We start from the raw sequence: 22,407 nt of genomic DNA, 5'->3' as shown, positions 1-22,407 counted from the left end.
CTTCGCACAAAGGGCGATGGACATGGACCGGAGTTTAGAACGGAGTCAGCATTCCAGTCATTCCCTGCCATCAACCCTTCTTCCCTACAAGCAAATTTATGCTGAAAAGCAAAATGCTGCCAAGCAAACAACCCTCACCACTTTCTTCAAACAGGTGTCATCTCCTGCTGCCGTTCTGTGAGTCTTCCTTCACCCCTTGCTGTGCTCAATGTCCACCTTATCCATGTAAAGCTGCCCGACACCACAACAACCACTCATCTCCCGGAGCAAACACACCTGGTGAGTACTGTACACCCTAGTATGTTAACTTTCTATGATTTATTACATTGAATATTACCTTAAATTGATGAAATATAAATGTTGCCTTGTGGCACTGCTTTTGTGTCGTATTGGTATGAAAATGTGAACAAATTACAGATAAAACATATTTAGAAAGCCCTCTGGAACGCATCCCTATTTTCTCCATTTAAATAATTATTCACATTATGCATCAACTGTGAGGAACATATCCCCGCATATAACGAGGATAGGGTGTAGATTAATTTGTCATTGTAAATTGTCTAGTGGTTAGGTTAGAGTTAAATCTGTGAGTACTGGCAGCATGGCTCGAAGGCCCAGAAGGGCCTATCTAAATAAATAAACTGCACATTTAAGTAAGGACACAGCACCAAGTTTTGCATCATTAACATTGCACTTTACTATCAGTGAAACAATACATGAACATTTACTAATATACATACCATTATAAGCAGCCATAGTAGTACATATACAATCAGGTTTTTGTGGGGTTTAAACTGAATAAATCTCATGTTATTACTATGTCAGTTCATGTTTTGCAACCAAAAACATTAGCATTTAAATAAGTTTATACAGTTTTAATAAGCAATTCAAGTTTAGAATGTGTTTTCACATTGAAGAGACTGATCTGTTGAAAACCTCCCAAATGCTTGTTGGCTTTTTCTTCCGCAGCTGCCGCCTAGCACAGTACATCCGCATGCAAATACATCATTCCATCTCATTATGTGAATTAAACATTCAGTTTCAAAAACACTACTTAGGCCACCATAACAGAATTAATGAGAATGCGCCTTTGATAAAAAGGACTTATACTGGCATGAAAATATACCATTTTACATGAGTAAAAGTCTTAATTGCTATACCCACTGTTCCATGTTGTGTACACAATTTGTTAAAGATTAACTGCCAAGTTTCCTCTCAGGTAACCTGGCATCTTTTCATTTCTCTTCATCAGGTAAAAAAAACACAAATTACAAGCCATTTTTCCAGCCTGCATCTAATCAAACCTTAGCAAATCATTGCCAGTGAGTGATGCGGACAGCTGTACATAAACCCTACTCTGCCCAGCAAAGTATTGGGATAAATCAGAGTCCAATTTTTAAAACTCAGCGGTTCAATTTTTCTTTGCTCCATCATTCCCCTTTGAAAACTCATTTCCAAGATTCAATGCTTCTTTAAAAAAAAATGAAGTTGAATACCCAAATTACAATGTAAAAGCACAAACCTAATTGTGCAAAATAGGTGCGTGTGGAGCAGAATGCCACTGTTTTGAGTTACCAGTGTTTACAATGGTTGCATGAGAATTGGCAACAAAATTAGACAATGATCTGTTTTCATTTTTAAAAAATTATTGGGCATATACAAGAGAATAAGATATAGCACTGCAAAGTCAAGGTGCATTTACACTGAATGTATCAGAATGCTAAGACCAGGTCCTAGGCATACACAGTACTTGTTTGAAGACATGAAAATATTAACCTGTTAAAACAAAACCCCTCAGGGACTCTGTCCACAATCTTTATTACACTTGTCCTGTTACTCAGATCATTCTACCACAGAAATGGCTAAAATCAACATACTTGTGTTTCATTAGGAAATCACAAACCAAGATGCTATGCAAGAGGTTTGAAACCCTGATGTAGATGCACCTTGAGGACAACAAATGCTATTCTACAATTTACTCTAAAGAGGCCATTTTAAAATATAACAGTTCAATGTCAGAGCCTCCAAATTCTTGATCAACAGCAACCACTAGATTTCAAAATACCCTGTGATACACTAAAATTAACCAGCTGTCATTGATGTATCAGCATGAGTGATGGTGCAAAAACAAAATTATCATCAGCAATTTAAAAGTGCAAGATGTAAAGAAGCCTTGAGCTATCAAGTACTTGTGGAAATGTAGAACTGTTTGTGCGTGCTCCAATTCAGTATTGGCTGGGAAACACTTGCATATAAAAAACGTTAGGTTGCATTAAAATTTGGTGCCTGATCCCGATTTGGTGTGGCGTTCCACATAGAACAAGATGTAGGCCTTGGCCTTCACTACAGTTTCTTCTTCAGTCAATGTAACAGTACTGTCATTGAAGTGGAACCAGCGTCCTTCGTGAGTTGCATATGCAGTATAATGACCTGAGCCAACTCTAAGAGGGTAGAAGAAAATGCAATTACTGCTCCACTCATAACAGATTTATTTCAATTAACTTTATGCAAAATTACAAATTTCAGGATCTTTGTAAGATTTGCATTCATTTTACCCAAAAGCTTAAAAATCAAATATCATAAATAAAGCAACACACTCCATATGCTGGAGGAACTCAGCAGGCCAAGCAACACCCATGGAAAAAAGTAAAGAGTCTACGTATTGGGCTAAGACCCTCACGAAACCGGGAGAAGGGGAGACGGGTGAAGTAAAGAGCCGGGAATTTGATTGATGAAAGAGATAAGGGTTGGAGAAGGGTGAATGAAAGGAAAGGACAGAAGGCCATGGAAGAAAGGGAAGAGGGAAGAACACTAGACAGAGGTGATGGACAGGTAAGGAGATATACTGAGAGGCGGAAATAGGAATGGGGAATGGTGAAGTGGAGGTGGTTTCATCTACCACCTACCTTGTATTTCTTCCTCCCCTTCCCCCACCTTCTTACTGTGACTTCTCATCTTATTTTCTCTAGTCATGAAGGGTCTTGGCCTGAAACAGCGACTGTTTGCTCCCTTCCATGGATGCTGCCTGGTCTGTTGAGTTCCTCCAGCATTGTGTGTGTATGTTGCTTGGATTTCAAGCATCTTCAGATTTTCTCATTTGTCATAATAAATAGCCTAGCTGTGAACTAATTGTAATCTGGAGAAAATGCAAACACCAAGCGCTCATTCACTCCACCCCAGATACACCAAACAACATGGGATTAAAACAAAATGCTGGAAACACCCAGACAACATCCATGAAGAGAGACAGGATCACATTTCAGGCTGAAAGGTCTTCATCTTAACTTGGAATGTGAACAATCATTAGATTTAACCTGCAAGGGTGTTTACCCATGAGATTTCCCAATATCCAATCCATGCCACAATTTAAATTTAACATTCTCACACTCCAACCCGAAATGTGAACTGTTCCTCTTTCCATACATATTGACTGACCTGCTCAGCATCTCCAAGGACCTTCTGTTTTTATTTTAGATTTCCAGCATTTGCATTTTTATGATATTCAACAAGACAGTACTTTTAATACATGGAAGTGTCCCAAACAATGAAATAAACACTACTGCCAGGAGTCAAAAGTCTGAGGGGCAGTGGTGAAAGAGATGAATAAATCTGACACATCACCATAGTGTGAATCATCAACAAAATATGCTGCAGCAACAAGCACCACCCTCACTCATGATAATTACAACTTACAAGAATAAGAGCAGCAGGTACAAGGGAAGATAGCCAGAAAAGCTGAGCTGGAAATCACTATTGCTGGGACAAGCCCTGGAACTCTCCTGTCTGTGGCAGTTCTAGACCATGATAAACAGCACTGACACGAACTGTGGCCTTGCTTTGCCAGTGGAACCAATATCACTAAATATTACTGCACCATGAATGTACATTTTGTCATCTACTCAAGGGAGGCTCAATGTGTACAAGCAGATGATGAAACTATTCACAAGCTTATATAATAAAATACAAATAATCGTATTACAGAACACTGGAAAAGACATAGAAAAGTACAGCACAGAAACAGGCCTTTTGGCCCATAAATCCTTGCCAAACCATTTAAACTGCCCAATCCTATCAACCTCCACCCAGATCCCTACTATCTGTGTACTTATCCAAACTCCTCTTAGACATTGACGTCGAACTCACATGCATCAGTTGCACTGGCAGCTCATTCCACACTCACAACCCTCTGAGAGAAGCTTCCCCTCACGTTCTCCTTTAACCTTTCATCTTTCACCATAACGCATAGCTTTAGTTGTCGTCCCACCAAATCTCAGTTGAAAAAGCCCACTTACATTTACCCTATCTACACCCCTCTATTTTGTATACCTTTATTAAATCTCTCCTCAATCTTTTACTTTACAAGGAATAAAGTACTAACCTATTCAATTTTTCCCTTTTAACTCAGGTCCTCTAGTCCCAGCAACATTCTTGTAAATTTCCTCTGTACCCTATTTACATCTTTCCTGTAGGTAGGTGACCGAGGACACGGCTAGAAGCCTAGCACGTTTTCAGAGTTCTGGAATTTCGAGGCTCTGGAGGCGGGCGGACTCAAGGTCGGTGCCTCCTCAGGAAACTGGTATGTCATGGGAGTACATGGAAGATCGAAAGCTTGCTGTGTGCCCAGAGACTCGAGTTCTTTGGGCACAGAGCTCAGAAAAAGTGACGCAATGAACTTTTAACATCGTAAATCAGCAAGTTGTTTGTTATGTCTCTCTCTCGCTGTGAAACGGGGACACAGTAGGGAGAGACAGAGCCAAATACCAGTTAACAAGTAGTCTGCAAGCATGTCTTTACTGATGCTTTGCTGCATGGTTGCATGCTCGGAGGACTCTGATGCCTTTTTTTGCTGGTGGGGGGGGGGACTTTGGGGTTCTAACATTTAACTGTCATTAATTCTTTGGGGCACTCCTCTGCTTTCATGGATGGTTGCAAAGAAAAAGAATTTTGGATATATATTGTATACATTTCTCTGATATTAAATGTACCTTTGAAAACTGCACAATACTCAAAATTAGGCCTCACCGACATCTCATACAACTTCAAATTAACATTCCATCTCCTGTACTCATACACTGATTTATAAAGACCAATGTGGCAAAAACTTTACTTATGACCCCATCTACCTGTGATGTCACTTTCAATGAATGATGGACCTGTATCCCCAGATCCCCTTGTTCTACCGGACTCTTCAGTGCCACACTGTTCACTGTAGCTGGTTAGTCCTACCGAAGTGCAACACCTCACACTTGTCTGCATTCAATTCCATCTGCTATTTTCCCAGCTGGCCCAGATCTTGCTGCAAGCTCTGATCGTCTTCCTCACTGTCCATTATACTCTGTCTTGGTGTCATCTGCAAATTTGCTGATCCAGTTAACCACATTATCATCCTGATCATTGATATAGATGAGAAACAACACACCCAGTACTGATCCCTGCTCCACACTACTAGTCACAGGCCTCTGGGCATGGGGGCAAGTATTTACAAGAACTCTCTGGCTTCTCCCACAAAGTCAAGTCTAATCTAATTTACAACCTTGAAAGCTGAGCGACTGTGTGCAGTTCTGGTCACCACACTATAACAAGTGTGTGATTGAATTGAAGAGAATGCAGAAGGGATTCACTAGGATGTTGCTGAGGATAATCTTGGTAAAGAGTTCTGCAATTCCTAATCGGTCTCCATTAGTTACCTTAAACTTATTCAACCGCTTTCCAAGATGTTGCTGAGAAAAGAGGAGAGCAGCTGAACGCAATCCATCCCAGCACCACAGCACAGGTCAGCGGGCTCCCAAGAGATAAACCCCCATGACTCACCTTGCAACTCTACAGTCATTCGAGGAGAGCACTAGCTTGTCACACTGCAACAGTGTCCAATGCCAATGTTATCCTCTATCCATAGTCTAAAGGCACAATTGCTAAATTCTATTCTCAAAATTAATTTCCAGTATTACCATAACAACATATTATTTGATATTTTCAATGTGCACTTCGTTTAAGCCAGCATGACTGGGTCTGTTTTCATTTGCCAGTGCACAAATAAAACAGGGGTGCACCATAATAATGAACTGAAGCTGTAAGTGGTGGAACTTTACTTTGGTCTACAGCCAGTCTACAGGCTGGGTGAGTGGGCAGATTCTTGGCAGATGACGTTTAATGTGAATAAATGTGAGGTTATCCACTTTGGGAGTAAGAACAGGAAGGCAGATTATTATCTGAACGGTGTAGAGTTGGGTAAGGGAGAAATACAAGGAGATCTCGGAGTCCTTGTTCAGCAGTCACTGAAGGTGAATGAGCAAGTGCAGCAGGCAGCGAAGAAGGCTAATGGAATGTAGGCCTTTATTACAAAGGGAATTGAGTACAAGAGCAAGGAAATCCTCTTGCATTTGTACAGAGCCCTGGTGAGACCACACCTGGAGTATTGTGTACAGTTTTGGTCTCCAGGGTTAAGGAAGGACATCCTGGCTGTAGAGGAAGTGCAGCGTAGATTCACGAGGTTAATTCCTGGGATGTCTGGACTGTCTTACGCAGAGAGGTTAGAGAGACTGGGCTTGTACACGCTGGAATTAAGGAGATTGAGAAGGGACCTGATTGAAACATGTAAGATTATTAAGGGATTGGATAAAATAGAGGCAGGAAATATGTTCCAGATGCTGGGAGAGTCCAGTACCAGAGGGCATGGTTTGAGAATAAGGGGTAGGTCATTTAGGACAGAGTTAAGGAAAAACTTCTTCTCCCAGAGTTGTGGGGGTCTGGAATGCACTGCCTTGGAAGGTAGTGGAGGCCAATTCTCTGGATGCTTTCAAGGAGGAGCTAGATAGGTATCTTATGGATAGGGGAATCAAGGGATATGGGGACAAGGCAGGAACAGGGTATTGATAGTAATTGATCAGCCATGATCTCAAAATGGTGGTGCAGGCTCGAAGGGCCGAATGGTCTACTTCTGCACCTATTGTCTATTAATACAAATCTTATTAATGGTGCATGCTTACCACCATAATGTACGTGGATCTTTCCCTTAAGCATTTTTGTGAACCTTCTAGGTTTTATCCTACTGAATTTATTATAACAACTCCTGTCCACTTGAAGGTTAGTTGTGGGCCACCTCCACTAATGTTTGTTAAATGGCTCCAACTTGCATAATAGCTTTCAGATGCCCATTTTTAAGGCCTAATTTTTTGTGGCAAGTATTACTCGAACCATTCCCCCGCTGTAACTTGAGTGTTTAATGTGAATCTCTGCAGATTCACATCTCAGCCCTTTCATCTGACTTCAAACCTAAAGAATTGAGCTTTCTCGAATCTTTCCTCATACACTAGGTACAAGCTTCACTCATCTGTGCTGGCTGTATCTGGGGTTTGAATGCTTCCATAGTCTCAGTAATCAGAACTCCACAGAGTAGCCAAGATGCATCTTATCAGAGGTCTACAGTTACAGCATCATAAAACCAGCCTTGTACTAGAAACTGAATGCAAAACTTCATTTGCTTTGCCAAATTACGCTCCACAGAGGACAGTGTTAGATAACATTGAAAATTGTCTTTAACTTGTCAGGTACCAGAATACATTTAATCCAATGAGCAGCATCTTTCTCCAACTTTCAATTTTCATTGCAATTTTTGTTCAATGAAAAACAAAAAGCTCTTTAGAAGTTATTTGCTGATTTACTGCACTCCAGCACAACCGAGAGCCAATCAAAGAACATACCTAAACATGTCATTATTTTCCTGTGGTTGCCTGAACACAAACATTAATGTCTGAATCTAAACAATAACAGGGGATTTTATTAAAACAGAACACTTAGCTGAATTACAATTTCAACTGAAAACAACCAATTGGTCTTGTGACAAATATCTGGCTTTAAAGATGCCGTCCATTGGGTTTCCAAGTTGACCTGAGATCGCTTAAGATAAGCAGTTAAGTGACTAGTTCATTACCCAGCTCAGAGCAGTTTAAGGGTCTGACTTTTCCCATTCTTTTGGATCTCACCACCTTCATGTCATTTTCTGTTTACCTCCTGATGAAAAGAGCGGGTCAGCATGCTCCTCCACAACTCTGACACCTGCTGTGAACTGGCCAGCATGTGAACACATTAGTCCTGGGACAGATAGAGGAAGCCAGGTGGTCACCAGTTTTGCAGAAACAACGGGGAATTTGGTCTCACTCTTACAAATCCATTTCTGACAAACCTGTAACTATGGAGGTGTGCAATGAACATTGGTACCAAAATCCCACAGGGACAGTGTTGTAGGATTACTAATTAGTACAAGACTACCAGTCAGTATAGGACTTTTAACGAAAGCAAAGTGAAACAAACAATCCATAGCAAGTCACATTATAAGAGGAAATGACTAAGGTCATTCATTTTGTTATGTATGTACATGGTTATACTGGCACATGTCCACAAACATTTTTTTCTAAACAAGAGATCTGGACAAAATGGGAAGCAATTTTAAGCCTTTCTAGCTTTACAACAACTATGAAAAGCATTTTATTTAAAAGATTTTTATATAAATTGTTTAAAACTAACAGATATAGGATTAGGAGAAAGAAAATTTAACTTAAAACTATTAATATTTACTTAGTCTTAATACTTGTATGTTTAGAAGGATTCTTGAGGCCATTTGAACCAGTTGCCGCTAACTGAGCGCTGACAGTATACTCAAACATCAACTTAATTTACCTCCGCATCAACATCATCTCTATTTGATCAGTATTCACTACTTACACCACATCTAAAAAGCTGGTGATTAGATTAAGTCATTTGAACAGATTAGGCTATTTGATACTGTACTTGTCACACTATTTAATCCCTAAAACACTATTGCACTCTAACATTGCACGTCAAGTTTAATAACCGAGGTCTAAAATCAGGTGCTCACCCTGAACCATGGTGCACCACCACTGCTGCAAGGTCATACAGACAGCTCTCCGGACCACTGTTCTCAGGCTAGAGAAGGGGGAAAGGAGATCATTAAACCAGTCATTCTGTTCTTTCAAATTAACCACAACATTTTTAAAAAGGCTTTCTCTCTTTAATCCACCAGGGACACAGTTTTCCTGTAGTCTCGACCTGCAAGTTTGCAAGTTTTGCAAGTTTATAAACTGCACACACAAAATGCAGGTGGAATACAGTAGGCCAAGCAGCATCTATAGGGAAAAGCACTGTCGACGTTTCGGGCCCGAAATGTCGACAGTGCTTCTCCCTATAGATGCTGCCTGACCTACTGTGTTCCACCAGCATTTTGTGTGTGTTGTTTGAATTTCCAGCATCTGCAGATTTCCTCGTGTTTGAAGTTTATAAACTGCTAAGTTGGTTTTTCTTTTTTTTTTCCCAAACTGAGGAACTTAGATGGTACATGGTGGTGTAGCAGTCAGTGTGATGCTATTACAGCTTGGGGCGTTCCGGGATTTGGAGTTCAATTCTGGCACTGTCTCTAAGGAGTTTGTATGCTCTCCCCATGACTGTGTGGGTTTCCTCCCACAGTCCACAGATGCCAGTTAGTGATTAATTGGTCATTGTAAATTGTCCTGTGATGAGGCTAATGTTAGATAGGTGGATGTAGGGTGGTGTGGCTTGTTGGGCCAGAAGGGATTGTTCCATGCTGTTTCTCTAAATATAAAAAATAAATAAACTTATGGGGGGGGGGGGGGGGGGAAAGAGAAGTGCCTGCCTGCGTTTGTCATAAAATATTCAGTCACAAGTCAATTGGCCCCATGTTCAAACCTCACAACAGGACTTATTGGATGTTACTAATCAAAGGAGTAGGAAGCTCCCCAAGTGTCCTGGCTAAAATTCAGTCAGTCACCAGCGTGTTACCCCATTCACTTCTTTGCTTTGTTATTTGAGTACCCCCACTGTGTTCAAAACTGCGGCTGTACCACCACTTTGATAGGTCCTAGCAGGATTTAGTAGGTTCAAAAGGTCCGCACAGCATGACTGGAGGAAAGTGCAGAAGATCAGGATGGATGCCAGGCAACAGATGGCAAAGAACCAATCTTTTTTTTTGCCTCTAGCAAAATCTGGGCTCAAAGTCCCCAGCCTGTTGCTTTGACTGGGAATTGTAGAGTGGGTATGCTTAAGACTGCAAAGTACGATGTGCAGAATATTGTGCACATATAGTATATTACCATAATCCACCAGGAAAAGCAAAGTATAAGAACATGTGATATTTATCCATATGCTACTCGCAAAGTCAGAGGCAGCCAATATGAAAAGGTAAATGAAAAACTACAAGATGTTCAGCTACAAACACTTACACTGTACCTTGTTTGCATGTAGGGTGCAATCTGACAAAATAGAGGACAAAAGTAGGTCATTAACATATGGACAAGTTACTCCCAGGCTGCTGTGCTGGGAATCTGCTGTGAACCCCTGCCCTTTCAACAACTCAGTGCTGCTCTGTTGGGAACCCAGTGTAAATCCAGCAGTGAACCAAAGTTCAGTGTGAAGAGGCTGCCTATTGGGCCTGTCACCATAGAGAAATTCTACCAAGGTTCCACAGGGAACTGTGTACAGAAATGAGGGGAGATCGACCTCTAACACATCCAACAAGGTAATGACGAGGAGATTGCAGGATCTGGGTGGTTGAGCAGTTTAAAGCAGCCCGACAATGCCAGAGGATGCAGTTTCAAAGACCCTCATTGCTGAGCAGCCACACCACTAGGCTTCACAGCCAACATCACACCAAACTCATGGAGATTCATTACTGGGAGAACGTTTAAGAGCAGGGGTTCACACAAGGGTCCTGGCACACAGTACACAGCCAAATACGTTTAAGGCAGGTATTTGCCTCAAGTGCTTAAGATATTGAATCAAGGGCCTCATCATGAATCACTGCTCTGTGGGGCAGTGCTAGATGGATGGGGCACAAGTTACAATGGTATGCAACAGCTCACATACTATTATGTACACCATTTCCACTAAGTCTTTAACTCTGTAACAATTTAAATACTTATAGATATAAATCAGGCAAACAATTCTAAAGTGTATTTACCTCCAATAAGAAGCACTTCATGTCTAGGCCTCGCAGAGGGAACTCTACATATGTATCTATCTTGTTTCGCAGATAAGCTGTCCAATGAAATCGCTTCAGATGCAAACATAGCACCTAAAGAGGGGGAGGAAAATGGTATTTTAAAAGTGAAAACTAATTCAGTTATACAGTTACAAAATAATAGTTTCCTTCAAAGCCTTGGGTTGCAACAGAGAAATATTAGAAAGGAGGAATCATGCTTTTAGTAAATGTATTAAAGCATTTTCATTTAAAATCTATATAAGGCGGCAGGATAATGACTTCTCTTTACAGTGCCAATGTTACATAAAATGAGAACCTGAAACACATTTAACTAGTGACAACAGCACAATGAATAAAAGTGGAGATAAAGAAAACTACTTTGCTGAAATGCTCCAAAATCTTTCAACTGAACAGCTATCTCCTTTCAGGTGCATAACATGAACTCCCTCCACCAATGAGCACTCTGCATTGTGTAGATGGCATAATTGCAGCCTTTGCAATAACATGTCCAAAATACATCAATACATCTCAAATACATTGTTTCTGCTAAAGGAGCAAGAATCTGAGAACAACCCACAAGGTCACATGCCACGCTCACTTTGAAATGCATCTCTAATCATCACAGCTGGATCATCGCATAGTAGAATTGCCACTCCTAGAACTGCCTCAAACTACTTGGCAGGACTATCTTCGCTAGTGATTGCAGAAAATGACTCACCACTTAAGGACAATGAGGGATCAGCAATAAATGCTGACCTTGCCAGCAACATCCAGGTTCAAATAAATTAATAAAAAGGCCTTCATAACAAGTGGAATGGAATTGCCATCAACATCATTAATCCATTCAACAGACACACAGAATTACAGATAATGGGGTAAACCAATTTGGAGGAAGTTTTAAGCATCTAGTTCCAGAAGTTTCTGCAGTTTATAAAGTTTATTCTAGTTACAGTACATCACTTCCAAGAATGAAAATTCTACCTGAATCATTAATATAGCTAATAATCTACACTATTAGGCAACGTAGTAAATTAAGCATACTTGAATAAAATATGCTCGCATGTCTTAAGTTAGGTACAACCTCTATAATATTGCAAATGCCCAATATTTTTAATTTAAAAAAACAGAAAATAGGAAGCATTGTCCACATATGCCTCATATGAAAACCCAAGAAACTTATGAAGCTGACAACAAAAAGTAACACACCGGAAGATTAGGAGCATTTTAGCACTCAAAGGAGAGCAAGAAATTGGTAAGTACAGTCAAGACAGAAAATGCAACTAAACTCCGTCAATCAGTACAGCTACTTAGCTGCTTAAAGCAAAAAATGGAAGAAATGCCAAATCGAGCTGCATCTGTAGGCGAAGACTTGTATTTTGTAATTTCAAAACATTAAACTAATTCAAATGAAGATGGAGTCCAAAATTACCGGTGTAACTTAGTCTTTAAGTGAGGTGTGCAGGTATCACATGGTAACATAATGACATATATAATTAATGTATTTTTATATATAACAATTAAATGAATGCATATACACAGATACAGAAAATTACTCAAATATTATTTAATTATTAAATACATGACAGAAACAATTACTCTTTCAAGTTGACAATCTTTCATCAGTGACAACCTGAAATGTTAATCTTCTCTCTACGAATACTGCTCAATTCAGTATTTCCAGCACTTTCAGGTTTTATTTTATATTTCCTATACCTGCATTTTTATTATTTTTCAAATAAATACTAACCTTTGGCAACTTTTGAATCCAAAATTTTTTGGTGGACTTCTGTCGCTTTTTACACTTATGGCACATATATAGCTCTGTTTCATCCAACTCCTCCAGGTCTGTGAAACTGCGCAGGCAATCTGGAACAAAAAAAAATCAACTTGACTGTAATCACTGACTTCACTAAATATTCCATTTGTAAATGCCTGCATAACACCTCAAAAAAATTAAAAGTGGTAGTATATATCAGTGATTTTATCCTTGCCTTAATTTGTTCAGATCTTATTACTGGAGTAGGTAAGACAGTCTGATGGGCTACAGAGGCAATGGAAATGCCCACTTGAATAACTTGTCCTAAGAACTGCAGGCCTTGCTGTCCAATATGTTGTAATAACCCATAGCAGTTGTTTTTTTTAAACTATTGATGTATTTTGCAATGCCCAAATATATCCAAACCACAACGCAAGTCTTTTGTTGGGTAGTGTCCTAATGTCGGTATTTGGGAATGTCAATGCACAATGCGTACCGTGTCTTTTTCACTTCATTTATCAGGTCCCAGGAAGCCATTAGATGTTCTAGTATACAAATGGAAAACAAAAACTTGTTGTGCTAGTTTTAATCACATTCACCAAAATAAATTAGGCAATAACAAAAATAGTTGTGAACTTATTTTAAAATAGTAATTCAGTTACATGAATCACACAGAAACACAGAGGGGGGAAAATACAGAGGAACACAAAGGAGTCACCAGACTGCAGAACGGAAGGGCCCTGGAGACAGTTGTACTTGGGGATATAAGTACATAGTTCCCTGAAAAGTTACACTTAGACTGGATTGTGAAGGCTGCATTTGACATGCATGCCTTCATTTGTCAGGGTCCTGAGTACAGGAGTTGGCATGTCATGCTATGACTGTTCCAGTCATTGGTGAGACCACAGTTGAGAGTATTTTTATTTCTGGTAGCCCAACAACAGAAAGAGTGCAAAAAGATTGACAAGGACATTATCAGGACTGGCGGTCTTGATAAGGAGCTGGAGAGGTTGGGATTTCTTTTATTCTGGAGCTTAGAGGGCTGATGGGTGACCCTTTGCACAAGTATCACCGGGGCATAGATAAGTCTTTTTGCCAGGATAGGGGAATCTAAAACTAGAGGGCTTATTTTAAGGTAAGAGGGGAAATTTTAAAAAGGGACCTGAGGAGCAATTTTTTCCACTGGGTGGTGGATATATTGGACGAGCTGGCAGAAAAAGTTCAAAGTAAAATCTATTAGCTGAGTACATACATGTCACCACAAACAACCCTGAGATTCTTTTTCTGTGTGCAGACTTAACAGGATCAATGGGCAACAAACTGTGCAAGTGCAGGTATAAATAAATAGCAACAAACAACAATCATGAAATAAGATAAACGCGTCCTTAAATGAGTGTAGCTTTCCACTTTTGTTCAAGAGCCTGATGACTGAGTAGCAGCAACTGTTCTTGAACCGGAGGCACTTGTACCTTCTACCTGATGGCAGCAGCAAGAAAAGAGCATGGCCTGGGTGGTGGTGATCTCTTATGTTGGCTGCTACAGTAACCTTTCATGTACATGTGCTCAATGGTTGGGAAGCTTTAAATGTGATGTACAGGGCTGAATCCACTACCTTTTGTAGGATTTTCCACTCAAAAGCATTGGTGTTCCCAAACCAGGCTGGAATGTAGCCAGTCAACACACTTTCCACTACACTTCTATAGCAGTTTGCCAAGGTTCTCTGCAAACTCCTGAGGAAGTAGAGGCATTGTTGTGCTTTCTTCACAATTATATCCAGTACAGGTCCCCTGAGATAGTAACATCTAGGAATTTAAAGTTACTGACCCTCTCCACCTCTGTTCCTCCAATGATTACTGGCTGATGGACCTCTGGTTTCCCTCTCCTGAAGTCTACAATCAATTCCTTGGTCTTACTGACATTGAGTGAGAGGTTCTTGCACCACTCAGCCAAATTTTCAGTCTCCCTCCTGTACGCAGATTCATCACCACTTTTGATACAGCACACAACAGCGGAGTCATCAGCAAACATGTATGGTGTTGGAGCTGTACTCACCCCCTGCTCTACTCATTTTACACCTATGACTGCAGCTAAGTACACATCCTTGTGGTGCTCCTGGGCTGATAGAGATTGTGTTTTTGCCAATCCAGACTCACTGGGGTCTATGCAAGTTAGGAAATTCAGGATCCCATTGTACAAGGTGGTACTTAGGTCCAGGTCTTGGAGTTAATTTACTGATTAGTTGAGGGGATGATGGTATTAAATGCTGATCTGAAGTGATAAAGTGCATCCTGATGCACTTATCCTTGCTGTCCAGATGTTCCAGGATTCATTTGCTGTAGTCTTGTTTGGTTAGGTGAATTGGAGCTGATTCACGTCACCACCCAGACAGGAGCTGATCTGCTTCAACACCAGCCTCTCAAAACACTTCATCACTGTGGATGCAAGTGCCACTGGGCAACAGTCATTTAGACAGCTTACCACACTCTTCTTGGACACCGGTACGATTGAAGCCTGCTTAAAGTAGATGGGTACCACACTAAAGCTGTCAAAGCAGGTAAAATTATGTTTAAGAGACATTTAGACAGGTACATGGATAAGAAAGTAATCAAAGCTCCGGCTGACAACTTAGTCAGCATAGACAAGTTGAGTTGAAGGGTGTTTCTAGACCGTATGATTCTCAGATGCAGGGCTTGCCTACAAGTTTCTCATTTTACCAATGCATCAAATTTATTGTTTTGACCCTGACCAAAAATGTGAAGTGAGATTTCAGGTTAGAGTCAAAGTAGTCCTGTGTAAGAGGAAGAGAGCCTTGCAGACTTATAATCAATGACGGACCCATTTAGTCTTTCTGCAATATAAAACAGTCACATAACTTTTCTAGCTTCACACTGGGAACTGGAAATAAAGTACTTAATTGGGTAGATTTGTGATGTTATTAATTGCTGGCCAGTAACTTCCTACATGTTAAAAAATGACAGTTATAAATGGTTAATTGGCAAACATGTCATTCATAATTTGTTGCTTTTCTTTTCAATTGTCATTAAAAATACTTAGTCAAGTACTTTAGATTATCCAGGTCAAGGTAATGAGATACCAATAATTATGTGACTAATGTACATTAGCATTTTTGATTATTATATACAGTCGGGACTCAGATGGCCTAGAATTTGAAAACAGTGATGCCATCTGTTTTCAATGCATGACTGGAACTGTCAATAACCTTTGTCACATGCATGGAAGACCAAAATCACAAGTCACTGACAAGGATTCACTACCTGCAAAGGGTGCACTGTTGCAGTTTTTGACAGTGTAATGAGTAGGAATCAATTGTCTTGAAAATTCTTAACTCCAAAAAGACCTTGCTTTGCTCAGTGATGAATAAATAAGCTTTTTAAAAATGCCTTGTTTATGTGTAGTGGAACTATAACAGTGCCTCTTGTTCTGCAGCACCAATTTTACATGTAGAATGCCGGCTGACCTTTATTTCTAAAGTCCACAGTAATTCAATAAAGTTACTTAAACTTAAATTTTCATCATTCTGTTAGTCAGAATTCTTAAATCTGACCAGCTGCACAGCTGGTTGCTGGCATCGCATTGCAGGCTAGGATCAACTGCAACTGACGTAAAGAAGAAATTAATCCCATAGGAGATCTGCATGCAGCTTTCTTCAAAGTGAGTTGCACATATCACTTCACTACTAATCAAAAACTATGGATCAAGATTCTCCAACAGAAAACAAGCCAAGGTTGACTATTTGTAGTAGTAAATTCAGAACACATCCTTACTTGTCCTGCTTGACATCACTCTGCTGAGATGTAGTTCTATTTCAATGGGAGAATTTGATGCCCATCAGGGATCAATGATTTGAGTGATGATTGAATGCCACTAAGCAGCAAATAGATTTCTGCTTAATCCACATATGAGATGCATAATAATTGCAGATGTGGTGATCTATAGGCCTCCCCCAGCAGTGGCTGGAATGTGGACCACAGATTACTATGGGAAATAGAAAAGGCGAGTCAAAAGGGCAATGTTATGATAGTCATGGAAGATTTCAACATGCATGTCGATGAAGAAAATCAGGTTGGTAATGGATCTCAAGAGAATGAGTTTGTAGAATGCCTATGAGATGGCTTTTTCGAGCAATTGTTGAGCCTACTAGAGGATCAGCTATACTGGATTGGGTGTAATGGAATGAACTGGAGGTGATTAGGGAGCTTAATGTAAAAGAACCCTTAGAGGGCAGTGATCATGATATGATTGAGTTTAACTTGAAATTTGATAAGGAAAAAGTAAAGTCTGAACTAGCAGTATTTCAGTGCAATAAAGGAAATTACAGTTGTATGAGGGAGTAAATTGGAATGAGAGCAGCAACGACATGAGTTTCTGGGGAAAATGAAGATGCAGGACAGATCCTTTCTAAAAAGAAAGAAATACCCTTGTGGCTGACGGGGGTGGGGGGTGCATACAACAAACCAGGATTGTGAAGCTTTTAAAACCCTACAAAGAACAAATAAAAGAATCATTAGCAAGAAAAAGATGAAATATGAAAGCAAGCTAGCAAACAATATCAAAACATAAAGATTAACTTGCAGGTAGAGTCAGTGGCGAGGAAGGCAAATGGTCTAGAATACAAGAACAGGTGAGGCCTCACCCTGAATACTGTGAATAGTTTTGTGCTCCTCATCTAAGAAAAGATGTGCTGGCATTGGAGAGGGTTCAGAGGAGGTTCACAAAGTTGATTCCGGGAATGAAAGGGTTATCATATGAGGGTCATTTGATAACTCTGGGTCTGTACTCACTGGGTTTGAAACCTTTTGAATGTTAAAAGGCCTAGACATGGTAGATGTGGAAAGGACGTTTCCCATGATGGGGGATTCTATGACAAGTGGGCACAGCCTCAGGACAGAGAGGTGTCCATTTAAAGCAGATGCAGAGAAATTTCTTTTGCTGGAGGATGATGAACTTGTGGAATTTATTGCTACAGGCAGCTGTGGAGGCCTGGTCGTTGGGTGTACTTATGGCAGAGCTTGATAGGTTCTTGATTGGACACAGCATCAAAGGTTACGTGGAGAAGTGGGGCTGGGGGGGGGGGGGAGGAAGAGAGAAGAGTAGAAAAGCATCAACCATGATTGAATGGCAGAGCAGACTCAAAGGGGCAAGCGGCCTATGGTCTAATTGCTTTTTGTTCCAATATATCTGCAATGTGCTGACAAAACACATCAAAATGACTTCCATCCAACCAGTCAGTGTTCTTAAGCCCACAGCGAAGGAAGAGGGCAAGAACTCCATAGCAGCAAACAACTAAAAGCTTCAAAGATAACTAGTCTGTCATTTTTGATGTTCTTAGAATCCAAGTTACTGTCCACCTCAACTCTTCCCAACATTGCTCACTTATTAGTTTTGGTTTAAACACCCTACAACCTTTAAGGTGAACATTTCAGTTTGATATTGTTTATTCTTCCAGCAGTGGATGGAGAAGCTCCTGTGAGCATAGTGACAGTTAGATAGTTAGAAAGACATAAAATCACTGCCATATTCCTGATGAGATGTCAAATCAATTCCTTGGTCTTGCTGACATTGAGAGGTTGTTAGAACACCACTCAGCCAAATTTTTAATCTCCCTCCTGAATGCAGATTCATCACCACCTTTGATACAGCCCACAACAGTGGTGTCATCAGCAAACTTGTATATGGTGTTGGAGCTGTACTTAGCCACACGGTCGTAGGTGTAAAGCGAGTAGAGCAGGGGGCTAAGCACACGTCTGTGGTACATCTGTGCTGATGGAGATTGTAGGAGAGATGTTTTTGCCAATCTGAAATGACTGGGGTCTACAAGTGAGGAATCCAGGATTCAACTGCACAAGGGGGTCAAGGCCCAGGTCTTGGGAGTTTACTGATTAGCTTTAAGATAATAGTATTTAAATGCTGAGCTTTAATCAATAAAGAACATCCTGATGTATGCATCTTTGCTGTCCAAATTTTCCAAGATTGTGTGAAGAGCCAATGAGGTGGTATCTGCTGTAGACCTGCTGCTTCAGTAGGCAAATTGGGACTGGATCCAAGTTGCCACTCAAATAGGAGCAGATATGCTTTAATATCAGCCTCTGCATCACTGTGGATGTATGCAAGTGCCAAAGGGCCATAGTCACTGAGGCAGGTCACCAATCTCTTCTTGGCATTGGTATGGTTGGAGCCTGCTTGGAGGCAGGTGGGTAACACGGCTGGAATGACAGGTTGAAGATATCCGTGAACGCACAGCCAGTTGGTCAGCACAGGTCTTCAGTATTCAGCCAGGTACTCCGTCCGGATGGGATGCTTTCCTCAAATTCATTCTCTTGAAGGCAGTCCACACATCATCTTCAGATACTGAAGCCAAAGCATCTTCGGGACACATGGGGGTGTGTGATGGGTCCTCCTTACTCTGGTGGTTAAAGTGAGTACAGAAAGCATTAAGCTCATCTGGAGGCGAAGCTGTTGACCCCCTATGTCACAAGATTTAACTTTGTAGGTAGTTATGGCATTCAAACCCCGCCACAGTTGTCGAGCGTCCCTCGTTGATTCCAGACCAGAACCTCCACTTTGCCTGCAAGATGGATTTCTGGAGATCATACCTGCACCTCTTATAGCATTTCTGATTTCCAGACCTGAATGCCTCTGCTCTGGCTATTAGCAAATTCCAGATCTCATGGTTCATTGAGGGCTTCTGACTGGGGCAAGCCTTGAACAATTTCACGGGGACACACTCATACAAAGCTGTTTTAATAAAGTATGTTATAGCCCTGGTGTAGTCATTCAGGTCCTCAGTTAAATTCTTGAACATGACCCAATCCACTGATTCTAGGCTATCCTGAAACCATTCTTCAGCCTTTTACAACCATGCCTTGCTTTTTAGGCTCCGTCTGCATTCAGGTAGGAGTACAGCCAAGTAGTCTGATTTGCTAAAATGCGGTCTCAGAAAGGAATGATAGGCATTCCTTATCGTGGTGTAGCTGTGGTCTAGATTGTTGGGACCTCTGGTGCAAAAGGTTACATGCTGGTGACAACTGGGCAGGGTTTTCTTCAAAAAGGCTTGGCTAAAGTCACCGACTATAATTTGAGATGCATTGGGATGAACTGTTTCTTACCTGAAGATGACATTGTGAGATGCGCAAGGGCTGTTGGTGGTATATAAACTGCGGTCAGGGTCACGGACGAGAACACCCGCAGCAGATAGAATGGTCTACATTTAATTGTTACGTATTTTAAGTCAGGGGAACAAGAGGCCGACTTAATTCCAACATCCATACACTAAGAATTGATTAAAGAAAAGCACATGCCTCCACCTTTTTCCTTACCAGAGTTTGCGGTTTGATCCATTCTGAAAATCTTTAAACCTTTTGGTCAGATAACTACGTCCAGCATATTCACTGTTAACTAAGTTTCACTGCAATAAGTAATTGTCTGTCTTTGATAATAATCATCTGTCTTTGATACAGCAGCCTTGTCCTGAGATCATCAATATTATTCTCCAGCAACTGCATATTTGCCAACAAGATGCGGGATTGAGGAGGCCTCATCTCTCTGCGCTTCAGCCGGCTTTGAATTCTGTCGCTCCTACTGCGTTTCCGGCCATGAGTTGACCCTTAAAGGAACCGCGCTAACTGCTCTGGTGGAGTTCATGATTTCTGCTCTACATTCAATCGTTGACTGTCAGATCTGAAAATCACTGATGGGATTTCGTAGTCCATCAGAGGAAATTTACATGCTTCAGATTGTAGAGAAAGTAATTCAGAAGTAGATTTAGAGGAGAACTGGTACCTCAGAGGCACCAATTTACGCTGGCGCCATCTTGCTGATATCCAAGGAGGTTTGTGTAGTCTTTATGACAGTTATTTAGTTTATAATATTTTCACTTAGTAATTCATTTGTTAGTATTTTCTAGTTAGAATTAGAAGTGTTTAAAGTATATTCATTGCCTGTAAATATATCGGCATGCGATGACGTCACATCCGGTTTCGCCGCGTCTTGTGGGAAAATAGCGGTTTGAGATCAACACGAGGGTGGGGGCTAACCACGAGGCAGACCCGAGCAGAAGTTGTTTTGCAAGCATTAGAAATCACAGTGAGAGCAACGCTGTAAGTTAATAGATAATCGATATATTGAACTAAGATGTTAACGCCGATCCTGTTAAAAGTAACGACGGTCGATAATGTTTATGTTTTCGTCAGTTAAAGAGTTGCGGTTAGTTTGCATTGAAGTGTATTTAAAGTAGTCAATGGTGTAGATAAACTCTGCCAGTATACTACACCTTAGTGTAATGTAGTTATAGTCACTTTTACAAGTATTTACAATGGAAATGTGATATTAAGAAAGGAACAAATACTGTATCAATCTTGTATTGTTTTATCAACAGTTTTCACCATATGTTGATGTGAAGAGTGAACAGTAAATGGTTAATCTTACTGCGACCTGGTTCTCATTGACTGTGGTTTATCTCGGCGTTTAATTTGGCGTTATCAGTTACACCCGAAGGAGAACGCTACAGTGAAAAAGCGGCGTTATCAGGTGTTTCAGGTGCTGCAATGTCATCTCGATCCAGCATCAAGTCGATGCCGCCCAGCGACAAGGGCAGTAGGGCATCAGCAAGTAAGGCCGCCCAGCGTGGGGCTAAGGCAGATGCTGCCCATGTGCGGGTGGACTACGCCAAGCAACTAGCAAAATTGAAAATGGAAGCGGCCGTCAAAGAAGCCGAAATCCAGAAGGAAAGGGCTGCAAGAGAAGCCGAAATCCAGTTGGAAATGGCAAGGATGTCAACAAAGTTGCAAGTGCTACAGCTAGAAGAAGAAGAAGCTGCCAAGGCGGAAGCAGAGTACATAGAAGGAGCTGAAGGAATGCATGATCTGGCTGAAGTAAGATCTACTTCAGAAAGGACCAGATTGGAACGCACAAGCGACTAGGTCCGATCTCAAATAGACAGGCAGGCTCGTCCTTCCTCTCCATATGTATTCAATAACATCCCATGTCACGAGGAACCTCAGGGAGGCACAATTGCATCACATCCATACGAGGAAGACAATTTACCCTCGCAACTCCGTGATGAAGTCGAGAATGAAAGAACCGACAACGCTCCTTCACCCCCACAACAGGACGGCGGGGAGGGAGAGGCTCACTCCGGGACAACAGTTGTCAGCACGAACTGTACAGGAGTTTGCGGTCAAGGTCAGTCAAGCCGTTCTTGTTCCAAGATCTGCCTCACTGAGGTGTACCCTAAGGAAGCACAACAAGACGTTAACAAGCGTAAAGTAACTGACGAGACGCTAGGTCAGTCAGTTTTCGTTCAAACTGAGCATGGTAATAAACTTGCTCAACCAGCTCAAGATGCCATTTCCTTAAAAACAAAGGACACCAAGGTCTTCAGAGATGAAGCAAATAATGGGGTCGCCCCATTGCCTTTCAGAGAACCACGCCAGCGCTCACCAAATAACAAAGAGCAGGCAGTCAAGCGGTTCACGTCCTTACAAAAAACCCAGAAAAGGAAACCTGAGATGCAGCAATGCACCCGATTGACCCACGAGGTACTGTGCACCCTAATGGCAGAGGTCACAGCCATTATAAACACACGACCACTCCTAACTGTGTCTTCTGACCCAGAAAACCC

At 41.1% G+C, this 22,407-nt stretch overlaps 1 protein-coding gene across 4 annotated transcripts in view; it reads right to left on the bottom strand.

Annotated features, from left to right (window-relative positions):
* Positions 1-672: 672 nt before the first annotated feature.
* Positions 673-22,407, bottom strand: part of usp3 (ubiquitin specific peptidase 3) — a 117,669-nt gene continuing 95,934 nt past the window's right edge. For all 4 annotated transcript variants that reach the window (XM_059945999.1, XM_059946000.1, XM_059946002.1 and 1 more), the window contains exons 12-15: positions 12,759-12,877; positions 10,991-11,104; positions 8,876-8,943; positions 673-2,441 (exon numbers count right to left, since the gene is read on the bottom strand). In XM_059945999.1, coding sequence (XP_059801982.1) covers positions 2,273-2,441; positions 8,876-8,943; positions 10,991-11,104; positions 12,759-12,877 — 470 coding nt within the window. In that variant the 3' untranslated portion in view covers positions 673-2,272. The remainder of the gene's footprint in view (positions 2,442-8,875; positions 8,944-10,990; positions 11,105-12,758; positions 12,878-22,407) is intronic.

The sequence above is a fragment of the Hypanus sabinus genome, chromosome 21 (genome assembly GCF_030144855.1).
Source record: "Hypanus sabinus isolate sHypSab1 chromosome 21, sHypSab1.hap1, whole genome shotgun sequence".
NCBI lineage: Eukaryota > Metazoa > Chordata > Chondrichthyes > Myliobatiformes > Dasyatidae > Hypanus > Hypanus sabinus.
This window is presented reverse-complemented; position numbering and strand designations above follow the sequence as displayed.